The 25,767-nt window shown below is 35.4% G+C and overlaps 1 protein-coding gene and 1 non-coding gene across 10 annotated transcripts in view; both read right to left on the bottom strand.

The window, feature by feature from the left end:
- Positions 1–25,767, bottom strand: part of LCOR (ligand dependent nuclear receptor corepressor) — a 138,898-nt gene that overhangs the window by 41,834 nt on the left and 71,297 nt on the right. For all 9 annotated transcript variants that reach the window (XM_045040504.1, XM_045040505.1, XM_045040506.1 and 6 more), the window contains 3 exons: positions 8,837–8,969; positions 4,017–4,304; positions 783–876 (listed from right to left, as the gene is read on the bottom strand). In XM_045040504.1, coding sequence (XP_044896439.1) covers positions 783–876; positions 4,017–4,304; positions 8,837–8,969 — 515 coding nt within the window. The remainder of the gene's footprint in view (positions 1–782; positions 877–4,016; positions 4,305–8,836; positions 8,970–25,767) is intronic.
- LOC111557149 lies at positions 10,967–11,071 on the bottom strand. The gene has a single exon (XR_002737008.1). It is a non-coding gene; the product is annotated as a U6 spliceosomal RNA (small nuclear RNA).

The raw sequence follows: 25,767 nt of genomic DNA, 5'->3' as shown, positions 1-25,767 counted from the left end.
TTTTTCATGAATGAAGTTGATTTTTGGTCACAACACAATTTTATGAAAATTCCTTCCCAATATGGCACTTAAATGTCTTCATTAATATCTGGCTTTTCTACATGGTTTCTATGTACGTGTAGACAGAGAATTAAGACAATTCTCACACTATAAAACTAGATGGTGGGTAATCTGCTAAGACTTATCAAAACTGAGCATATAATGTCTTGATAGCATAAGACGGTTATCCCAACATCTACAGTCTTAACCACTTAAAAAACAAAAAATACATATGATTATTTTTTCTGAACTGCCACACAGAATTAAAACTGCAGTTCAAATCAACAAATAAAACAAAACCAAAACAAACAAACAAGAAAAAAACAAACAGCCCCCACATACCCACACATTTCATTAGAGATACCAAGTAAAATACTGGAGCCCAATTTTCATTCAACAACCTCCGCACACATACTACTGCCTTTACATGTGAACTCTGGAATTATTTAGGTTGGGTTTCCCACTCCCAAACACTCAACAACAGAAAGTCCCAAGACATTCTTGCCATATTTTCAATCATTTACTATTTGTACTAACTTGGCAAACCTGATCTACACTAGTCAATTCTGGACTTCACAGACTGTGCTTTTACTTGATCAATGGACTAAGCAATTTACTAAAGGCCTACTTATAACAACGTTACTCTGAAGAATTAATTTTTAAAACATATAAAGGAGATTTTCACCAATCTTTGATAAACCGTCCCCTATAAACTGTGAAATTCTACAAATATTTTCCCTTACCCGTTCCCTTGAGCACTGGAGCAGCCTGGAGAATGGCTCAGGGAAGTGCTGCCAGCACATGGACTTTTCTTAGTGGACAGATCAAGTACACCGTCTGCAGAGACACAAACACACACCTGAGGATATTAAAAACTAGGAACAAATGTGAACTGAACAGACTAAAAATGACAAAGCAATAGGTCTAGTCAACCAAGCAGATACACTAGCTATATACGTAAGATAGGGTATCTTCCCTCCTAAAGTGACATACATTTAGCAAAGCTTGTTATATCTAACATCTCCAAGGGTTAAATATTTTATTAATAGGGCAAAAGAAAAGGTACAGCCTACCACTGAAGACATTAGGATATAGTCAGGTATTAGAAATTGCAGTTTACACAGTATGTAAATAGAACTATTAGACTTCGCTTTCGAAATGTGCCTTTATCAAAGCATATGAGATCTCAATGCCACATCATACAGATTATAAAACCAAATTCCTCAAGAGCTAAGTCTACCCGAAACACTAAAACAAACATTAAAGTTAGATTTAGAAAATTTTATTTGACACAAATCATTTTGAAACATAAGTTTATATGGTTAAATTATATGTATATACAAAATAGTCTGTAAGATGAATCAGATGTTAACTGTGATTTTCATGTGTCCTCATTACTCTTTGGACACATCTGCAAAAAACTGTATATTTGAATTCAATCTTTTGGAAAAACTCTTCAGAGATTCAAAATTCCCTTCTTGGTATTTATAAAGGCAAGGTTTTTCAATTAATAAGCTGTTACAAACTGGTGAGCAAAGTTTAAGGAAAGAGAGAAGAATGAAATCGTCTTGACACTGATGAAAGCCTAGAGATTTAACCATTTTTTACTGAAACTAGAATAACAAATTCATGTTATCAGAACATAAAATTAGAAGACCTTCTTATCCCACAAAGACTTCTTTCCCTCATAGACATGTCTAGAAAAGAAAACTCATCTTCTAGACAACTTTTAAAGCTGCCATTTTGTCCAAAATTAACAGAGCAAGCTAATAATCAATGGCTCTGATTTTCAGCTGACGAGCAGAGAGGCCTTTCTATCTAGTTATGTTAAAAACTGCCCCAACATAGAACCTAAATAGGATTTGTGTCTGAGCACACTGTAACTCCTGATTTCAGGCTGTTAGAAATATGTGACTGAGCTTGTAAACCAAAAATCCCACACTCATCCAGAATAACTGTTGTCCTTTAGAGTCACTAATATTTCTAAAAGTATAGTTGTAATCTTATAAGGACACCAAGTTAACCCAATTAGACATCTAACAAGCAAATACACTGCTTAAAATACTTCCAACCAAAATATTTCCAACAAAAGACACTATTTAAAGACTTCCAAGCCTGTCTAATCATCAAATAGGCAACATATTTTAAGTCTACTTAAATATACTAAATATACAGTGGTTTCATTGAAAACACTTGAAAATAGATCTGGGAAATATAATGTTAAAATTCTGTTTCACTTGAAGTCTATACACTACAATCCTGTCATCTAGGTCAAATTCCTCTTCAGAGCATACGGTCAGTACAATGTATCTTTTAAGTACAGCACCAACTAGAAGAAGTTAAATTAGACTAAGTGGTATCTTTGTATGTTAATCTCTACCATTAATATTTTAAATACAACCTCTACACTGTCATTCTCCTATTGTAAACCTGAAGTTTTTAATGCAATATTTAGAGCAGAAAGATTTTTAGGGGCGCCTGGATGGTTCAGTCAGTTAAGCATCTGACTTTGGCTCAGGTCATGATCTCACGGTTTGTGAGTTTGAGCCCCATGTCTGGCTCTGTGCTGACAGCTCGAAGCCTGGAGCCTGCTTCAAATTCTTTGTCTCCCTCTCTCTCTGTCCCCGCCCCGCCCCCCCCCCCCACCTTTCTCCCACGCATGCACACTCTCTCTCTCAAGAAATGAATCAACATTAAAAAAAAAAAAAAAAAGACTTTTAATGAAAGCTACCAATCTTTGGTAAAGATAATCCTCAATAAAACAGAAAAGCACAATTTTGTGAATATGGTGACCAAAGGTACACTGATCAATGTGAACATATGACAATGAGGAATTCTACTAGGAAATCTCTCAGAATTTTGAGATTACGATTGCTGTTCTTTACCCAGAAACAGAAAAAAAGAAAAAGAAAAACTATTCAAAAATGTATTCTTTAAAAACCTAAAGCCAGTCCATTAAATGTAAACCCTTCTTAAATTACTTGTAATAAGCAAAAGAAAGTCCTTTCTAAGAGGTTCTTCATACAAATTCAAACCTAATTTTGCAAAATGAACATGTATTTCTCACCAATAAATCCACACCTAAGTTTCTGCACACTCTTAGGAGATATTCTAGGAAAATGAACGCTCTCTAGAACAGACATCACCAATTTACAATCTGTAATGGGTCAAACAATGCCCCAGTTGAAATGCTCACTGCATCTCTGTGAAATTAAAAGTAAAAGGGATCACAAAAAACCCCAAATATTTAATCTATTTAAGAGTAAACTTTTCTTAGATTCAAGAAATATTTGCTAAGCAAAACTGATAACCTTTTAACCTTGTCCCTTAATTAGGACCCTCACCAACAAATTTAAATTACCTTGGAAATATTCTAAGGTTAATTCATAATACAGTACATATACATATGGAGGTGCTTGTATATATACATGTATATCCATATACATATGGAATACACTGAACAACCTGCTGTGTCTACTGTCTTCCTCATTATATCTAACCCTAGGAGTTTCTTTTTTAAAAATGCAAACAATACACATTCTTGCCTTATAATTTCATTTGCAGAGTATAAATTCTACCTAACAAGATACATGTATTTCTCAGCTAGGCGCTAATTCTAGAACACTGATGATCAGGGGAAACTTAATTTTTTATAGGGGTTTTAAAAACAATGGATATGGCAATGCTTTGTAAAACATAAAATATTTATATAAATATCAAGTAACTTAAAGATCCGTAACAAGTGTAACCACCTAACTTTCCTGAGTGGTACATTGACCTTGACTACAAACTACTGATATATAATGTATAGTAGCCATTTTATCTGTACTTCTCTATGACTGCATAGTCAGGAATAATTTAAGAATCAAATTAGTTTTTATCCTATTGTTACTGGTGCCCTACTTGCCAATAATTTTCTTCTCCCCAAAGTTAAAGTATTCTAATTGGACAGAGGAGACCTTGACATCAAACCATACCTTGTTCGCTAGGTTCTGACTGAGACTTTCTGACAGTAAGGTCCAGAGGTGAGTCTTGGTCAGCCATGAGAAGTTTGCTGAGCACAGGGTTCTGAGTAGTTGCAGCCGTGGGAGAGGTGGTGACTGGAGATGCTTTCGGCAGGCTTTGGTTCTTTGTGCTATTGGGCTGGCTGGGGTCCTGAGTAGAGCTATTTTTTGAGGTATATTCAGCAGCAAATTGTTGGATCATTCGCTGCATGATCTCACGGGCCACTAGGGGAATATTGGGGTCGGAGACCCAGGGACTGTCTGTAAACAAAGATTTATTTACTTTTAAACTGGGACAATGTACTACAAAAAAAAAAAAAAAAAAAAAAGACAGCTTTCAAGCAAACATAAAATTTCATTTTCTTTTTTTCTTAAAATGTAATCTCCTAAAAATAGTATTCCCTCCCAGAATTAGATTTTTAAGCTCTAAGCTTATGAGCTGCAGATTTTTTAAAGTAAAATGTTCATAAAATCACTTCTAAACACCCCCCTCAGTATTATGAAATTAAATAAAGGGAAAACAAATAGTATATCTTATGGGCAAGAATCACTTACCTGATACAGAAATCTCAAACCTTTCTTTTATGAAATAATTATTTCTGTTTACCACCTATAGATTACATCCGGTTTTTCCTAGACCTTTCCTCAGCCATCTCTTCCTAAATTGTTGAAGAATGGATTACTCAGTTATGAGTACATAATCTACTTTCTGTCAAAGACTGAAGGCATAGCAAAATTGTAAAAGGAGATACTTAATATAAGGTCCATGACAGACTGGGGCCATAGCCTCACATTTTCAGGCTCATAAGAATCACTTTGAGGGCTTGTAAAAACACACTGCTGGGTCCTATCCCCAGGGTTAACTGATTTAGCAGTTCTAGGGTGAGGTCAAGGACTGGCATTTCTACTAAGTTTCTAGGTGCACCTGGAACCACTGGGCTTAGAGTTTAAAGGCCAGATCTCAAAGTTTAACACCATATATTTTCCATGAGTTCTTTAAATATACTCTGCCAATCATTAAACACAATGGCAAAGGAATTAATAAAATAAACTTATCAATTTCTAATCCACGTTAATTTAAAAATAAAGACCATATGAATTCATTAACTCGTAGAACTTCTGGCACTGGGAGGGACCCTGAAGGTCAAATAGGGCAAAATAAAAGAGAAAATGTTTGGTATAAATATATCATCACATCTCTATCATTACCACACTCTCAGGGAGACTAAGCTTCTCAAGAGCAGAGATTATGTTTGTTTACCTCTGTATACTCAGCACCTAATCTTGCTTGGCATAAAGTATGCATTCATATTAGCTGAGTAATAAATGGATCAGTCAAATCAATCACCATCAAATAGTGTTTTTTTTTTTTCTGTAGACAAATAAGGTTAATGTGTCTAAAGAGAAGTGACCTCTTCAAATCTGTATAGATGGTTAGTGGTAGACCCTTGATTAAAACTCTCCCCCTGATCTTAATGTTCCACCTGTGACCTTTACTTCCACACCACACTTCAGAGGTTTCAGAAGGCAGTTCCAGAAAACCTGAGTTTCTTTGGTCTCTTAAAGATCAACTACAGAAGGTAAATTACTTTACCCATAATATGTTGGAGCTATAAGGGAATTAGGTTGATTTATAAATTTAGAGATAAACTGACTCATTACAATTCAAACCTAAAATCTCCACAACATACACATCATCAAAACTTCATGGGACTCTAAGAACAATTTTTTTCCCCCTGAAAAACAACATTAAATACCAGAAGAAAGTCTAAAGTCAGAATATTTAATTCTCTGGAGTTTAATGAGGTTTTTCTCTACCAACAGCAACATTTCTGTTCTACCAGAAGTACTTCTAACCCCATGTTTCTTCTCTATAAATAGACTGAGTGTGCTAGATGGTTTAAGAATCAAGGTATTCAATTAGGTAAGGTTCAGAAATTATTACAACCATGAATGAGTTCCTTAAAAGTTTTAATAAACATTTTAGCCATACATTGCTTTTTTAAAATCTCTACCCACTGAATATTCTTATTAATATTCATTTAACTTTCCACTTAAGACCTATCCTCCAAATAAAAGACTGTATATAATTTCAAGTTTCATATTTTCTCAAGTTTTATATATTAATGTATCTTCTTATCCCCTGTAACACATAAAGAAAGTTTTCAAATAGGCAGAGTTAAACTAGATTCATAAATATATAGATTTTTGAAAAATCAGGGATTTTAGAATAAAGACCATAAACTGCTACCTCTGACCTTTAAATGGCTGTGGTGTATCTTGCCTCTTTGTTGAATGAAGAACATAACCATAAAACACAATTCATACTTACAAATTGATGACATATCTGTCATATGAATTTCTACATGTTTTGAAAAGTTTCCTGAACACATTTCATTCTTTCACTTACTTAAAACACAACTTCTATAAATCTAGACATGTCTTGGGGAATATGCACAAGTGAGTCAAATAAAAACCACAAATCAGATCAAAATAAGCACTACAGGAAAACAAGTAAATGTTACATTACAGCCACTTATGTTTTTAAAATGCAAATCTAACTTTTACAAAGTGTCAAATTTTCTAACACAAGTGACAAAGCTGGAAAAAATTTGATAATGATAGTTGAAGGTATACCGTTCATAAGCTAAAATTTATTACTGAATCCATACCACAAAAGCCTACTTTAATTGCCTACTTTAATTGCATCTATGTTCCTACTTAGCTTTTAGAACCTTTTCATACTCATTTAAAACACACAATTTGCAATACTTGGAAACAAAGTATTAATAACTCCAAATCTCTGAACTATTTTAATATATACATATATATATGTATATATGTATACACACACACACACACACACACACACACACACACACACACACCCTTCAGACTAAATTGCCTGTCATATCTCTGCATATTATATACATTTTTGGTATAACTTGAAGAGTACTAATGGCTTTCAGACATTTCCATGAAGATTAATATTTAAAAATATCAATATTAATACATAAAACAAGGAGGAAGGAACTTCTAATAGCAAAGCAATAGTTCTTTTTCTGAACATCATATGCCAGTATACAAATACACGAACTTAACTTTACATACAATTTCAGAGGATTCTCATCCCTAAAGTCTACCTACCCTAAGGCTGATTCCAAGGTAAACATTCCTTCCCTCATGTATCCAAAAGTTTAATTTTAAAATAAAACTTAGAAGAACTTTAAGCTATTCCTACATGACAAAGGGATGGGACTAGCAGAGAAGTAGGCTAGAATTCTCTTTAGGAATATGCTTATGATTGGCCTTATTAACTCCCTCCAAGCAAAGACTGGATGAAAAGTGGTTTCTCCACATATAGGAAGAGGAGCTCCTCTTTGCAGATAATGAAGATTGCTACAGCATTAGGCCCGTGACTCATTCAGTACACATACTAAAGGACAGGAGCAGCAGAGGAGCTGTAAAGATATTTTATTTAATAAACTGACAGAACGAGTCTCTCATTTATACTTTAATGTGAATTACTTTAATAAAACAATCAAATGTTTATACAACTAAGAAAATTACTATTTGGAACATAATTTTAGATTTCAGGGTATTTAGGGGATGATAAAGTGAGCATGGGAGCCTCAGTTGGGAGCTTCACGTCAGAGGGTGCTGAGGGTACTAAAAGTGAGGTGAAAATTTAATTTTGCATAGGAAAAAAAGGTGTCACTGAAAATAATCTTGTGTGTTCCTTAATTTTATAGGACACTTCATACTCCATTTTGAAAATACTGACCACATTAAGCAGAACATCAGCTGGTTTCCAACTGTAACCAACCAATTAGAATAGCACTTTATCAGACTTCCAACCACTGTAAAGGCAAAAATCACCCTTCAAATTTCAGAGGGAAGGAGGGAATTCCCAGAAGAATGAGGGATATAAACTAGAACATATAAAGAAGTACTAAAGAAAGCAGAATCATTGAGTCTGCTGAATATTAGAGTATTCAGGGTCACAAGAGTTTGTAGGAAACTTTTTTAGAACCTATCACAGTAACCTCCGTCTTGGAACTAGAGGAAAGACATAACTAAGGAACACAAATCTATTTAGAATTTCTTGAAAGTAAAGACTTCACTAGAATGGATCATAGAGGGAAGGAAGCTTTCTGAAGGTCTTGGCCGATGGTAATTAGGCTTTGTGAACAGAGAAACAAAATGTAAATCATGTCTACAAAGGTTTTAAGGAGAAAGTTAAATCGAAAAATATAAGAGGTGGAGCTATTAAATACCACCTCAAATGTAAGGGGGAAAGTTTTATTACATAATTATGAATTCCTTTCTCTAATTTTAATAATTTAAAGAAGTTTCAGCAAAACAAGGCTCTATCAAGGAAATAAATGCCTGTAAATCTAATTTTAAGATACAACTTCACATCTCTCTAAATGAAATTTCAGCAAGGAATTACTAAAATTTTATACAGTTTTATGGTTATCTGCGATTAAAACTGTCACTATGTATGTAAGAAAATTTGACAAAATATTAGTACTGAGACCTCAGAATTTTTTAGACTTTCCTAACACTTTCAGGAACTATTTAACAAAACTTACATGATTCCATCACTTTAAACTGAAAAAGAGGGAAGAGGAGTTGCCTTAACCTATTCCAAATTTAACTTGACCAAAGGAATATAAAGTGTGTTATCAACAAAGAAAAATGTTTTTAAAAGTAACTTTTTAAAAATGACATTAAAATTAAGAAAATATAAGACAAGCAGATGCTAAATGCCATTCTTCACTAGAACCAACCTTTTCTATAAAAGACTGCATTGAGGAACTCTTCTGCTTGTCTCTCGAATCGAATGATTTTTGCTTGCTCTTGTTTAAGCAGAGCTTCTTGCCCAGCTCCCGAAGCTGGTTCATCCAGACCGACTAAGTGTCCCTGCAAAAATATTTGGTGAAATATTTGCACAAAAATCTTTCCCCATTCAGTATCAAAAGCACAGATGCAAAATCAAAGACAAATGTTAGTAACAAGACAAATCAGTTTAATACAATTAAAGTATCTTAAAACTTTAAATCAGAATAAAATTTATCTCCACAAAAGTATAAAAGCAAAGTGAATGTAAAAATATACTTGGGTGGTTTTTATGTATCTTACAAGTTTTGTTTAAAACTGACAGATAAACTCTAATTAAAATAACATTACTAACGGAAGATTTTTCTTGAGCATTTAAATATGTCCGTTCTTATTACACCATACAGCAACAGTACACAGACATTCAACTCAGACAAAAAAAATAGCTTAAATCCTAAATACTATGAGAATCATGTTTGCCCTCCTAGTATAAGATGTTTTCTCCAGACACAAAACAAACATAATTTTAAAAGGGCCGTTAGAAGGGAAAACTCAAAAGAATGTATCCAAATTCATAATTCTGTGCCTAGAATATAATTCATAAACTGTAGCTTTCAAATGTTTAGAGAGTTGTGAAATTAATACGTTAAAACTGGCTCTAGAAAACAGAATTTAAAAATATACTGTGTCACATGTTCTAAAGGTACACATTTCTATATATGCTTGAACATGCTTACAATATAAACATGTTAAGTCCTGATCACAAAGTTCCAAACTGCCACACTAGACTCATCCCAAAGACTCCCAGAATCTGCTCTCAGGCTGTAGGAGCACTAGACTAGGTAGACAATGCTTTGCATTTACTTCCACTCTTGTAGCTAATGAACAGGAGACTAAGTAAGTACATCTTTTAAGTGTTCTTTAAGTTCCAATGCATATAATTTACTTCAAATCACCACAATGTATCGCCACAGGCATATATAATTCTGTCATGGAAAACTTAAAAGTACTTAGAAGTACCTAAAAGTACTCTAAAAAAGAAAATGGGGACACACCCTGACACAGTGAAAAGGAAGCAAACAGGGCACTGAAGGCACATTATAATCCACAATTTTCTCAAAGATTTCAAATACAAGCAATGACATGTGCAATCAGATTTTTTTATGATTTCTCCATTGTACAAACTGTGTCAACAGCACAACCAAAATATGTGTCTTTTGCAAAGACATTTAGCACCAATTATATATTACAGTTTAATATGAAGAACTCTCTTGCATAATCAAACGAAAACAATCATCCCATAAAATATCCATGAGACACGTTAAGTCTGCCACATAAAGAAAATATTGTTATAAAGTCATTATAAAAACATTTTCATTCATTCATTCATTCATTCATTCATTCATTCATTCAGTAGGCTTCCCCGGCCCAGCATGGAGCCCAACCAACACAAGGCTTTAACTCACGACCCTGAGATCAAGACGTGAGCTGAGATCAAGAGTTGGACACTTAACCAACTAAGTTTATTATAGTTGTACTTGCCAACTTTATTATAGTTGTATTTGCCAACATTCTCTTTCGTGGCCTAAAGAAATTAATTTTTAAAAATGAATCACAAAATAATGTAATTTTGATACAGATTTAACATCTGAAAGGATCAGGAACAGGTACTAATTAGAGACCAATAAAATCCTCAACTGTGTTTTAATGGCATTTCATTGTTTAGTGATTTTTAAACTCAGACATTATATGGTATAAACTGTACTTAACCCCTCAGTCCTACATTCAGTAAGTTTAGTCAGACTTTCAGCAGGATATCTTTATTTTTCATGTTTAAAAATGCGTATCTCAATGAGAGAAGATGTTAGTTGAAGGACGCATTGTACACAGTGTAGTTTCAATGCGTTAAGCATACAGCTATCCCCACTGATTCTACACATACATTTACAAATACGTGTATCCTTTCCAAGTCTTTCCAAGTTTTTATTTAAATTCCTGCTAGTTAACATACAGTGTAATATTAACTTCAGGTGTAGAATTTAGTGATTCAACACTTACATACAACACTTGGAGCTCACCACAAAAATAAGGAACACTTCACGAATCTGTATCATCCTTGCGTAGGGGCCATGCTAATTTTTTCTGTATGGTTACAATTTTAGCATATGTGCTGCCAAAGCAAGCACAGGATATCTATACTTAAACCATGCTCAAATGTTGCATTCAGGCTACTTTCTAATCTAAATCAACTCATAGCAACTAACAGCACTCAGTAAGGAAGGTGTTATGTTTTTTCTTGAATTAAACAATTAATTACCAATTTTATCAACCTGGACGCTGAGACCTTCAGATAACTTTTAGTTGGTTCATCTAAATTATAGTCACACCTATTTGTTTTGTTTCCAAACAGTTTTATTGAGATATAATACACGTATCATACAATTCACCTATTTAAAGTATAAATTCAATGTTTTTCTTGTAGCGTCACAGAGGTGTGGGACCATCACCATGATAAACTTCAGAATATTTTTGTACCCCAAGACATTAACAGTCACTCACTTCCCATTCTCCCACTTGCCCCAACATTAGGCAACCACTGTATTATTTTCTGCCTCTCTCTACAGACTTGCTTATTCTGGATATTTCACATAAATGGAATCGTGCAATATTCATGGTGTGTGTGTGTGTGTGTGTGGTTTCTTCCTCCTAGACTAATGTTTTCAAGGTTCACCCCATCGTAGCAGATACTGGTACTTCGTTCCTCTTTATTGCCAAATAACATTCCATTGTACTGATGTAGCACATTTTACCCATTGATCAGTTGATAATGACCATTTGGATTTCTTTTTGGCTGCTATGATACAAATAATGCAGTCTTTAGTGTTTGTGTACAAGTTTTTGTGTATTTTCATTTTTCTTGGATCCGTATTTAGGAGTGGAATTTGTAGATCATATGCTAATTATATTTACCATTCTGAAAAAGTACACTAAACCATCTTCCAAAGCAGGTGTACCATTTAATATTCCCAACAGCAGTGAGCATTCTGACTTCTCCACATTCTCATGAACACTTGCTATCATTTTTATTACATCCATTCCAATACACAAGAAATGGTGCCTAATGGTTCTGATTAGATTTCCCTAATGATTAATAATGTTGAACATCTAACTGGCCATTTAAATACCTTCTTTGGAGAAATGTACATTCTTATGCTTTGCCCAGTTTTTAATTGGGCTCACTTTTTTAACTGTTTGAGTTGTAAGAATTCCTGATATATTCTGGATACAATTCCATTATCAGATTTAAGATTTGCAAATATTTTCTCCCATCAATGAGCTTTATTATCACTTCACTGATGCTACCTACTACTGTTAACAGTACAAAGTTCTTAATTTTAATGAATTCCAATTTATTTTTTGACATTTGTGCTTTGGTATTATATCTAAAAAACTAGTGGCTAGCCCACGATCATTAAGATTTACTCTTATGTTTTCTTCTAAATGTTTTATAGTTTTAGAACTTACTTTTAGGTATATGACCCGTTTCAAATAAACTTTTGTGTATGGTAAAAGGAAGGGGTCCAACTTCCTTTGTCAAAAATCACTGGCCATAAATTTTACTTCTGGATGCTCAACTCTGTTCCGCTGATCTACATATCCATCTGTAGGCCAGAAACACACTATGTTGATCATGGTAGTTTTGTAGTAAGTTCTGCTATTAGGAAGTGTAAATCCTCTCTTCTAAGATTGTTTTGGCTACTCAGGCATCCTGTAAATTTTTACATGAATTTTAAGATCAGTTTGCCAATCTCTGCAAAGAAGTCACCAGAAATCTTGGTAGGTTATGCAGTGAATCTGCAGGTTATTTGGGGGAGTAATGCCATCTTCATAACATTAAGTGTTCCAATCCACGAACATGAGATCATACCTTTCTATTTATTTCGATCTTCTTTAATTTATTTCAACAATTTTAATTTACAGTGTACAAGTCTTAAACTTGTGTTAACTTTATTCCTAAGTATTCTATTCCTTTTGATGTTATAGTAAATGGAGCTGTTTTCTTAATTTTCACGTTCAGACTATTCATTGCTATTGTATAGAAATACAATCAATTTTTTAAAAAATGTTGTATTCTACAACCTTGTTGAACTAATTAACTCTAATATATTGTGTTCTGTTGATTCCTTAAAATTTTCCATATACAACATCATGTCATCTACAAATACTTTCACTACTTCTTTTGCAATCTGGGTAACTCTGGTTTCTTTTATTTTTTTAGACAGAGAGAGAGAGCGCGCGCGCGCGCATACAAGCAGGGGAGAGGGACAGAGGGAGGGAGAGGGGGAGAGTGGGGGATGGAGAGGAAGACAGAGAGAGAGAGAGAGAGAGAGAGAGAGAGAGAGAGAGAGAGAGAGAGAGAGAGGGAGGGAGGGAGGGAGGGAGGGAGGGAGGGAGAATATCTTAAGCAGGCTCCATGCTCAGGGCAGAGGCCAACACAAGTTCAATCCCATGACCCTGGGATCATGACCTGAGGTGACACTAAGAGTTGGATGCTTAACCAACTGGGCCAGCCAGGCACCCCTGCTTTTACTGCCTAATTGCCAAGGCTAGGGCTTCTGGTAGAACAGTGCATAGAAGTATTGAGAATGGACAACTCTGACTTGTTCCTAATTTTAGGGGGGAAATGTCCAGTTTTTACCAGAGCCGTGTATTTTTGTAGATCAGGCTGAGGAATTTCTCTTCTAGTCCTAGTTTCTTGGGTGTTTTTATCACAAAAAGGTGTTGGATTTGGTCACTTTTTGCAGGGACATCCATTGTGATGATCACGTGGTTTTTATCACTGATTCCCATTAATGCACTATATTACATTAATTGATTTTGTGGTGTAAACCAACCTTGCATTCCTGAGAAAAATCTCACCTGGTAAGAGAGTATAACAGTTTTCATATGTTCCTTGATTTGGTTTGCTAATATTTCGTGGAGAATTTTACTGTTGTTATTGGTATTCCTAAGTGATTCTGCTCTACAGTTTTCTTGTGATCTGTCTGGTTTTGGTATTCAAATACTAGTCTCACAAAGCGAGGAAGTTGTCTTCTATATTTTAGATAAATTTGTGTAGAACTGGTATTAGTTCTTTTAAAAATATCTGGCAGAAATCACCAATGAAGGTGTCTGGCCACAGGCTTTTCTTTGATGGAAATTTTAAAATTACCAATTCAATCTCTTCACTTGTTCTAGGTTGCATTAGTTTCCCAGGGCTATTGTAACATTACCACAAACTGAGTGGCTTAAAACAGCAGAAATTTATTCTCTCACAACTCTGGAATCTAGAAATCTGCAATCAAGGTGTCAACAAAGCCATGCTCCTTCTGAAGGCCTCTATGAGCGAATCCTTCCCTGCTTTTTCCTAGATTCTGGTGATTTCCAGCAATCCAACATTTCTTGACTTGTGACAGCATTAACTCCAATTTCTTCTTCTAACTTTACGTGGCCTTCCGTGTGCGTGTCTTGGTCTCCAAATCTCCCTTATAAAGACACCAGGTGCTGGATTGAAGACCTACTCTAATCCAGTATAACCTCATCTTAACTTATTAATCCGCAAAGACCATATTTCCCAAATAATGTCACATTTATAAGTACCAGGGATTAGAACTTCATCTTTTTTTTTTTTTTTTTTTTTTTTTTTTGAGTGGGGGGCACATAATTCAACCTGCTATACAGGTCTGTTCAGATTTTCTATTTCTCCTTATGTCAGTTTCAGTAGTTTGTGTCTTATTCTAGGCATTTGCTTGTTTCATTTAAACTATCTAGTCTGCTGATTTATATATGATTCACAGTAGTATTTCCCTTAAATCCTTTTTATCTCCATAAGGTCACTAGTAATTTCCCCTATCTGATTTGTGATTTAGTAATTTGAGTCTTTTTCTCTTGAGCAGTCCTAGATAAAACATTTATCAATTTTGTTGTATCTTTTCAAAGAACGAACCTTTGATTTTGTTAATTTCTCTATTTTTCTATACTATTTCATTTATTTCTGCTCTAATCATTATTATTTCCTTCTGCCTGCTTTAGGTTTAGTATGCTCTTCTTCTCCTGGTCTTTTAAGGAAGACAGGGCACTGAACTAAGATCTTTTAAAATATAGGCAGCTGCAGCTTTAAATTGCCATCTAAGTGCTGTTGGCTATGTCTCATAAGTTTTGGTATGCTTTGGCTTTCATTCATCTCAAACTATTTGCTAATTTCCCTTATGATTCCTTCTTCTGATTATTTAGAAATGCATTATTTAATTTCCACATATGTGTGAATTCCTCATATATCCTCTGTAACTAATTTCTACTAATATCATTCCTTTGTAGTGGGAAAACATATTGTGTATGATTGGAATCCTTTGATTTTTTTATGGCCTAGCAGAAAGTCTTTCCTGGAAAATGTTCCACATATACTTGGAAAGAACCACTATTTTGTTCTTTTTGGGTGGAGTGCTCCTTATACACATCTGTTAGGTTTAGTTGCTTCAGAGTGTTGTTCAAATCTCTCCTCTCTGTTGATCTTCGGTCTAGATGTTCTATCCATTATTGAAAGTCGAGTATTAATGTAGTCAACTCTTGTTTTTGAACTATTTCTCCCTTCACTTCTGTCACATTTTGCTTCATGTGTTTTGGAGTTCTGTTGTTACATATGTAACAACATATGTTGTTATAGGTCTTCCTAATACATTGACCCTTTTATCATAAAAAATGTCCCTCTTGATCTCTAGGTTCATTGAAGTCTATTTCCCCCCAATGTGCAGCCTCTGTTATCACTTTTCTCAGGGGATGCGGTCTTGAGCATGCAGTCTCCCTGTCTACTGGGAATGACTGTGGGTTTAGTCAGACTCTCTGGCAGTTTCTTTCTCAGGCCTTCCCTTTACACAGTGCTCGCTGATCAGCCTGTAGCAGTATCACACACCCAGGCGTTAGCCTCAACTAGTTTGTTTCATTGGTGTGTTGTTGCCACATCCTGGGGCATAAATTGCACCAGTGTCTGATCCAATGAAAGTGGGGCCTCTTTGTAAGAGCAGGGTGTTGCCTTGCCAGTCTTTGAGGCTAACTCGAACCCCAGGAGGGCTCTTCTTTTTATCTGGTTCTCTCCGTAAAGCTTCTGACTGGTCTGCCATTTCACTTGTTGCTACTAGTATCATGGAGTTACCAGCCTCCTCTTAACTGTTCACCACAAAGATCTCCATCATTTTCAACAACTTTTTGTAAGCTCTGTTCCAAAAGTCAGTCCCCCTGAGAGAGCTACATAATTCTCCGTTCTCAAGGCCTGCCTTTCCCTTTGGAAGAACCACTGTGCCGCTGCACAGGAACTGGAGGTTAGGACAATAACCCACTTCTCTCAGAGTGACATCTGTGCTTTATGACAGGGGGTGGTGGATCACTTGCCTCTCCTGGCACAGAACTTCTGCCTTATGAATGAGGCCTGACCTAAACCTCAGTATGCTCAATCTGCTGAGACTGGAGCACACTTCCACTCTGAGAAAAGGCTGAGAGAAGGAAGGCTTTTTGACCTCAGCTGCCTGGAAGACAGCATCCGCCACGAGAAGCTAGAAGGTATGAGTGATGCCCGCAGTCTGTTTCCCCTGCTCAGACAAGAGTTAGAGCTTCCTTCAAGCTGAGCGCAGGGAGAGGGTGGGAGTGGGTCATGGGTCAAATGCCAGAGTCCTGTTCTTACTGAGATTTAGTACCTTTGTTTGAACAAATCATTCTCCATTTGCTATATGCCCTTAAGATAATTATTTCCAGCTTAAATGATTGCTTTAAAATAATCTCACCAGTTAAATGGTTATTTTGCTTGTTTTTATCCAGAATAATAAACAGAGATGAAAAATATAATACCAAATCATATGCTTTTATCAAGTGCATCTGGTCACCAAGTTAAAAATTTACAGCAATGATGTATAAACAAAATACAGGCCATCCTCCCTTACTGTACATACTATATGCCAAAACTAAATGAACCAACAAGAATAAAAACATTCAAATGGTACAGAGCTAATAAAGTTAACCTAACAGGAGATCCAGAAACAACAAATTCATATCACCCCACCCCCGACCCCCTCCCCCACATCTGAAATTTAAAAGAAGTCATTATGTATGGTATGCCCCCCCCAAAAAAATGATATGACATACTCTCCTGTAAATAAAAAGCCACTGTTCTTCCTTACAGTTGTTACCCCTATTCATTAAAGAACAAGTTGTTGGCCCAAAACAGAAGAGGAATAAAGTTGGAGATACGCACTGGAGTCTGCAACTCCTCGGAACTTGCTTCCTTCAGAATTCAAGAATTGGTCCTCCTACATGGGTTTGTTCATAGCCACAGGTGATTCTGTCATATCAAATCTACTGTGAGTTTCTTCTTTTTTATTTTTTCTACTGTAAGCTTCTTAAAAGCATATATATCTAGAACATACTGCCAAAGCTTTTGATTCTGTAACTCTCAGGTAGGAAGCAGACATGTTTTTTAAAAGTTCTCTTCAAGGGGCGCCTGGGTGGCTCAGTCTGTTAAGTGATCGACTCTTGATTTCTGTTCAGGTCATGATCTTACAATTCGTGAGACTGAGCCCCACTGTGGAGCCAGGTTGAAATATTCTCTCTCTCAAAAATAAACATTTTTTAAAAAGCTCTCTTCTTGGGGCGCCTGGGTGGCTCAGTCAGTTGAGCATCTGACTCTTGATCTCAGCTCAGGTCACGACTCCTGGGTCATGGGATCAAGCCCCATGTGGGGCTCTATGCTGAGCATGGAGCCTTCTTGAGATTCTCTCTTTCCCTCTGCTCCCCCTACTCTCAAAATAAATAAACATTTAAAAAAAGTTCTCTTCTTAAGAACTGAAAAGATCAGTATCATACTTTAAAACGTATTATGTATTTATAATAAATCTTAGTATTTGGGAAGGCAAATCCCTACTTGTTATGTTTTCTAAAATGTCCTGGCCATTTTAGCTTTATTTTTTCAGATTATATTTAAAATAGCTTAGTCAATTCTTCTCACCACCAACACCAGCTCCCCAAAGAAGACAAGGTGGTTTTTGTTTTGTTTTGACAAGGTGGTTTAGATCTGAATAGCAATATACTTAGAAAGTATTTCAGGAAGTAGTAACACCCTTAAAAATATTCAGTCTTTTCTTTTAGGAGCTGCTTTACATTTACCCAAGTGAGCTATAATGGAGCTCAATTAAAATTCTGTTGTTTATTCATGTAGTTCCCACATATTTATTATTTTACATTTTTACTGTCCATATGAGAAGGAGGTTTCCTTAATTTTCTAACTGCTAGTGCTGGCATAAAAGCAGAAAAGTGTGTGTGTGTGTGTGTGTGTGTGTGTGTGTGTGTGTGTGTGTGTGTAAAAGTTAATTCTGTACACAGTGTTTGGGGAAAGCGTAGGTTGTGTATCTTCAATTGCTAGGTTCTCTGGCAGCTTCACAACTTTGTGTCAATTTCCCAATATCCTTTTAAGGTAATTTCTTTTAAGGGGACTGTGAAGGTGATAAGGAGAGGTAAAGGAAAACAAAGCTGCAGAAGCCACCAACACTGTGTGGTCTGATGATCCATCGCCCAAAGCAGGAAAGGAGACTTAATACTGAATATGTTGGGATCTTTAATAGAAAAAGACCTCAAGTTCTTTATTAAGTTTGGTTACCTCTACCTTCATAATCCATACAATACACTCATTTTATCATCCTTTGCTACCTTTTTGGGAATGGCAATAAAACATCCAAAAGACGTTTTCAAATAAGAAGTTCATACTTTTTCCTACAACTTAAGGGTTGCTATTTCTCTGTACTACTAGAAATGTTTAAGGAAATTCCATAGACTTAAGAGAAATGATACTACAAAACATTTCTGAGGGAAATTTAAGATGTAAAGAGGATATAAACCATGATCATAAACTGAAAGACTCAGTGTTGCTAATATGTAGCTAATATGCTAACTGATCTACAGATTCAGTGCAATCCTAATCAAAATGCCTACAGGCTTTTTAAAAAATCAATGCATTGCTTTTAAAATTTATACAGAAAGGCCAAGGACCAGGTTTAGCAGAACAAGTTTGAAAAAGAAAAACCAAGTTGGAGAACTAGTACTACTTGATTTTCAGATATAAAGATACACTGATCAAGACACTGTGGCACGGGTGTAAAGACAGACATATAGTTCAATGGCAAATAAAAGTCCAGAAATATACCCACAGGCATACTGTCAACTGATGCAACAAAGATGCCTAAGAATTCAATAGGGGTTAAGAAGGTCTTCTCAATAAATGGTGTTAGAACAACTGGATTACCTTATGCAATATAGTAAACCTCAACACTTCAATAACACCATGTAGAAAAATTAACTAGGAACAGATCAGGTACCAAAACACAAGAGTCAACACTAGCAAGCTTCTAAAAGAAAACATGAGAGTTTTGTGTGTGTCTGACACTGGATTGAGCAAGGATTTCTTGAACAGAACATAAAATACATGAATTTTAAAAGAAAAAACTGGCAAAAGGTTTTATACAGAATGTATAAAGAACTATTACCACTTAGTAAGTTTTAAAAATGGAGAAAAGATTCAAACAAATATTTCACATAAGATGTATAAAGATGTTCAACATCACTAATCAACAAGGAAATGAACAATAAAATCACAGTGAGATACCACTATAGACCCACCAGAATGTTTAAAGTTAAAAAAAGACTGACAATATCAAATGTTGGCAAAATGGGAAACACTGGAATTCCTATACGTTGCTGATGGAATCAGAAAATGGTTAAGTCAATTTGGTGAACCATATAATAGTATAAGGTTAAATATACAATGATACTACCACCCAGTAATTTCAATTCTAGGTATTTATTCCAGAGAGATGAAAATATATGCCCAATGGGGCAACTGGGTGGCTCAGTAGGTTGAGTCCGACTTCGGCTCAGGTCACTGATCTCGCAGTTCGTGAGTTCAAGCCCTGTGTCAGGCTCTGTGTTGACCTGACATTTCAGAGCCTGGAGACTGCTTTGGAATCTGTGGTTCCTTCCCCCCGCTCATGCTCTGTCTCTCTCTCAAAAAATAAACAAACATTTAAAAAAATAAACTAATCTTTAAAAAAAGAAAATATATGCCCAAAGACTTATATGTAAGTCTAATATATTAGCCAACATCTGGAAACAATTTAAAAGTCCAAAAGAAAGTGAACTGATATGGGGACCTACTCAGCAATAAAAAGGACCAAGAGTATATACAAAAATAAGAATACCAAAAAATTATGTTAAATGGAAGAAGTCAAATATGAAAGACTACACAGTATTTCACTCCTATTATATAAAACTCTAGAAAAGGTAAAACTAATAGTGATTGCCTTAATTGGGTGTCCAAGAAATGGACTGACTACAAAGGGACATGAGAAAGCAATTTAGGGTGAGAACTGTCCTGAACCTTGACTGTGCTGGTAGTTACACAACTGTATACATTTACCAAAATCTATTAATCTGAACTCTTAAATGGTAAATTTTATTATATACAAATATTGCCTCATTAAAAAAATCATTAAAACATAGGTTCAGGGTATTTAAGATACTAGATACTGAACGGATCACTGAATTTTGGCTCTTGTTGAACTAACCATTTGGAAATCAAACAATGATTCTTACTTACATTTTCAGAGTCACAAAGACGTGACACTTATTTTCAAAACCTCATATGAATGTTCTTCTCTCAAGCAAGCATACTTTTAGTATCTTTCACTTGCTCTCTACGTTCTGCATTGTATTTTGAATAGATACAACTAAATAGTCACCATGAATTGCTGGCATTTCACTATTTTTGTTCTATCTTTAGATCCAAATCAAGATAAGGAGGTTGATCATTGTGCAAAAGCTGGTCTTTGTTAATCAAGTTGTATGCAGACTGGCCAAAAAGGGGCATACGTGTATCATCCAAGGAATCAGGTCCCCTTAGAAAAATGGAATTCAGTATTGCAGCAGGGAAAAGACATGATGAACCCAGAATATCTTGTTGTATCAGAAAGTATTAAAGTGCTCAAAAAATGATGGGGACATGTCAAAAGGATATACTAGGTGGTTTGAAAGGGCTCCCATTAACCGTATCTGGGATACTGGATAACATATTTGAACAGAGTAAGAATCTTGATTTCAAAATGACAGAGGGAATAGGAAAACTCTTCTTCACAGTATAAAGCCAAATGAAAAAATAGAGGAATAATAATTAGAAAAATCACCATTTCAAGCCATCAGAAAAACGATTCCAGCAAGAATTACTGTCAACACCAAAATTAAAGTGGATGAAGGTTTAGTAAAAAAGAGGTATCTATGTAGTCTCAAAAGTATCTCTTCAAAAATTATTAATTACAATGGGGCGCCTGGGTGGCTCAGTCGGTTAAGTGTCCGACTTCAGCTCAGGTCACAATCTCGCGGTCCGGGAGTTCGAGCCTCGCGTCGGGCTCTGGGCTGATGGCTCAGAGCCTGGAGCCTGCTTCTGATTCTGTGTCTCCCTCTCTCTCTGCCCCTCCCCCGTTCATGCTCTGTCTCTCTCTGTCTCAAAAATAAATAAATGTTAAAAAAAAAAAAGATTAAAAAAATTATTAATTACAAGAGGGAAAGAAGTACATACCATTTCAGTGGAAAAACCTAGTGAACATCAACCTTGTCAAGGGATCAAAATAAAAATCACCACTAAACTAACATCATGTGCTTCACAATGTGATCATTCTACTGTAAGGATAGAACACGACTTATTTAATATTCCTGCTAAAAGATCATGGCCTGAATTTAATCATGAAGAAACATTAGAAAACCTAAACTGAAAAACATTCTACTAAACAAATGACCTGTACTCTTCCAAAATGTCAGTGTCATTAAAAATAAATAAAAGTTTGAAGAACCATTCAAAATTAAAGGAGACTAAAGAGTAGAAAATAAAATTTGATGAGTGATCCTAAATTTTGAACTAAAGGAGGGGGTTGGGGGGGGGTCACTGGGACAACTGGTAAAATCTAAATGAGATTCACAGGTTAAATATTCCATTGAAGTTAACTTTCCTGATTTTTGGTAACTGTACTGTGTAGTATAGTAACTGAACACCCTAATTCTTAGGAAATAGGGAAATACACAAGGAAATATTTAGGAACAGAGATATATGAGGGGTATGATGTCTATAACTCATTCTGATATGGTTCAGGAAAATCTGTGTATGTTATATGTAATATCTCTGAGACAGAATGAATGAGAATAGTAAGGCAAATGTGGCAAAATGTTAACAACTGGTTATCTAGGTGAAGGGTATATAAAAGTTTTTATACCACTTACAACCTTTCTATAAATGTGAAACTATTTCAAAGTAAAAAGGCAGGGTGGACAAATTTTAAGCCATACTTTTCTCCCACAAATATGCCAGATCTCCCTTGTCTCTCTCTCTCATCCTCTCCCTCACAACCCCACCTGTCTTGCCATTAAGCTGTATGTGCTTGTGTTATGAGTTTTTCTGATACACAGAAGAAAAGCAAACAGAATAACAAGATAGGGCAATTAACAACTTTCAGGCTTCTCTTAGTAACTCAACAAACTGATGAAGATACTCAAAAGAGAGTAAGACATTTTCTACCAAGGGCCAGAGAGTAAATACTTTTGGCTCTAAAGGATATATATAGTCTTTGCTGCATCTCCCCCTCTCCCCCTTTCCCTGCTCCCACCCCCCCCCCAAAAAAACCAACTCTTCAGCCTGTAGGCATTACAGAAACAGGCTGTGGGTGGATTTGGAGATAGGGCATAGTTTGCTGACCCCTGATAGAATTATTAAATTTCTCCAAGAACTGTAACAAAAGTAGTTCCACTGGTCCCTGAAATAGCAAGGATGTTATTGAATAAATAAAGCAACAAAAGCATGTCAGCTTGGAAGTTCGTTCTTAGGGCAATAGTTAATAAAATTAAACTTTAAACAAAAGACAAAGATTAAGATTCCTTAAAGTTTCTTTTGTAACTCTACTATTTGTCACCTTACGAGTTTTGGTGTTTTGGAAGGTAAGAATGGGGAAGGACACTTATATAAGTTGCTGATTTTATGAGAGAGAACACTTCAGGAAAGGAAATGGAAGAAATAATGACAAATTTCACTTGGGAAAGGTTAAGATGGCTTAGACTTCAGGAGTGTGATACAAAACTGAGGGGGTAACATTTTAGAGCCATCCCTATCTAAATTCAAGACCATTCCTCATCTGTACGTACATGTGTTCTCCAAATTTAAGTGATTTTTAAAAAATTCATACAATATGGTATAGAAAACCTAGGAATTAGAAGCATGTGCATGCATGCAAGTTTTGTAATAATTATGTTAGCAAGCCTACCCCAGTAGATCATGGGCCTGTATCTACATCCATGTCTGCTACCCATGGCTTAGTGACATTTCAAGCAATGAACTAAAAAGAGCTGACAAGATGCAACTCATTGATTTAAATGCCACTCTCCTACATCTTATTATTTTAAATGCCAGCAAGTCTTAAGGAAAATGGTTCCACCACTTTAAATGCTCATACTCTTTAAGGTCAGTTATCTAAAAAGAAACCTTACTTCATGTAAATTATTGCTTTTTACATTAACAAAATAAAAATTGTGCTTAATGCAATTTTTACCATATGTCAATTTTGTTAAGCAAACCATCAAGTTAAGGAATAGAAAAAAACAAAGTTCAAAGCTTGAATACACACCAGGAGTTAAATATGGTATTCAAAATATACAACAAAACTACCATGAATGACTCTTATCAGTACATCTGTTACTACTTTTCATGCAAATTAAGCCTAAAATGTAAGTGGCAAATGACTATTACTGCTCTGCTTAATTCACCGGCATCTACTATCAGCATTTGCAGTTACAGCTTTTTCTCCCTTATACATGTACAGTTATTAAAAATACTACAAGACAAATGCAAGTCACCTCCACAGTCAAGAGCATGGGTTTCCTGTATGCTTCCACTGGCTAGAAATTAAGTTTATACTATCCCCATTCTTATCCACAACCCAATCTCAATCCGAAAACTTCCTGAATTTCGATCTGTTCTCCATAATGACTGTGGATGTCTCCAGATGCCCAAGACCATTATAAATAGAAGGGATATCCAACTGCATATTTGAGGCAGTGGTATTGTAAAAGCCTAGCTAAGGGTAATCTTGCCTTTTTCTAAACTTTTATAGCACTTTATCTATACTACTCTGACAGTACTAGTTTTATAACCTGTATTATAATTATGTGGGGTGTGTGTGCGTGTGTGTGTGTGTGTTTCTTACCTCCTCCACTAGACTATAAATTTCTTGAAAAGAGCATCTGTGGCTAAAACCTCCTTTTAATTATTCACAGTACCTTTATTTCAACCACAGTAGCTGGTGCTTTTGAAATAATATAAAAGTAAAATATACAGCTACTGATTTTAACTTTAGAAATAAGGAACTGACAAAATTTTTTGAAAGAAAAAAAAGGCAGACTTAATTGTTAAGATGTCAATACTACCCAAACTATCTACAGATTTAAAACATAACCCTTATCAAAATCCCAATGGCATTTTTTGCAGAAATACAAAAACCCATCCTAAAATTCATATGGAAACTCAAAGGACCCCAAATAGCCAAAACAATCTTGAAAAAGAAGAAAGTTGGAGGTATCACACTTCCTAATTTCAAAACATACTATGAAGCTACAGTAATCAAAGCAGGGGAGGGACAGAGAGAGAGAATTCCAAGCAGGCTCCACTCTGTCAGCTCAGAGCCCAATGTGGGGCTCAATCCCACAAACCAGGAGATCATGACCTGAGCCAAAATCAAGAGTCAGATGCTTAAACTGACAGAGCCACCCAGATGCCCCCCTATGATCAAATGATTTTTGACAAGAGTGTCAAAACCACTTACTGGGAGAAGAGATACTCTATTCAACAAATGGTATTGGGTAAAATAAATATCCACATGCAAAAAAGGATGAAGCTGGATCCATACCTTATACCACACACACAAATCAACTCAAAATGGATCAAAGGTTTTAAAACTATAAAACCCTTAGAATAAATCCTTATAGCAGGATAAGCTTCATAACACTAGATTTGGTAATGATTTTTTAAAATATGACACCCAAAGAACAGGTAACAAAGGTAAAAATAGATAAACTGGACATCAAAATTTTAAAAGCTTCCATGCATTGGGACGTCTGGGTGGTTCAGTTGGTTAAACGTCTGACTCTTGATCTTGGCTCAGGTCATGAACTCACAGTTCCATGACTTCAAGCCCTGCCATCGACCTACGCACTGTTAGTGTGGAGCCTGCTTGGGATTCTTTCTCCCTTTCTTCTGTCCATCCCCTGCTTACACTCTCTCAAAATAAACTTTAAATTAAAAAAAAAAATCTTCTATGCATAAAAGGACAGAGTCAAGAGAGTAAAAAGATAACCTACAAACTGGGAGAAAATATTTGCAAATCATTATCTGATAAGGGCTTAATATTTAGAAAGAACTCCTACAACTCAACAACAACAAAAACCAATTCGATTTAAAAATGGGCAAAAAGACTTGATAGACATTTCTCCAAAGAGCATGTACAAATGGCCAACAAACACATGAACAATCACTAATCATAAGGAAATACAAATCAAAACTACAATGAGATACCACTTCACACCCATCAGAATGGCTACTATAAAAACAAAAAAACAAACAGAAAATAACAAATGTTGGCTAGAATGGTGGATAAATTAGAATTTTTATGCACTGTTGGTTAAGAATGTAAGATGGTGCAGCCAATGTGAAAAGAGTTTGGTGGTCCCTCAAAAATTAAAAATAGAACTACCACATGATCCAGCAATTCCATTTCTG

Source organism: Felis catus, chromosome D2, assembly GCF_018350175.1.
Source record: "Felis catus isolate Fca126 chromosome D2, F.catus_Fca126_mat1.0, whole genome shotgun sequence".
Lineage (NCBI taxonomy): Eukaryota > Metazoa > Chordata > Mammalia > Carnivora > Felidae > Felis > Felis catus.
Note: the sequence above shows the minus strand (reverse complement) of the source record. Positions and strands in the feature narration are given on the sequence as shown.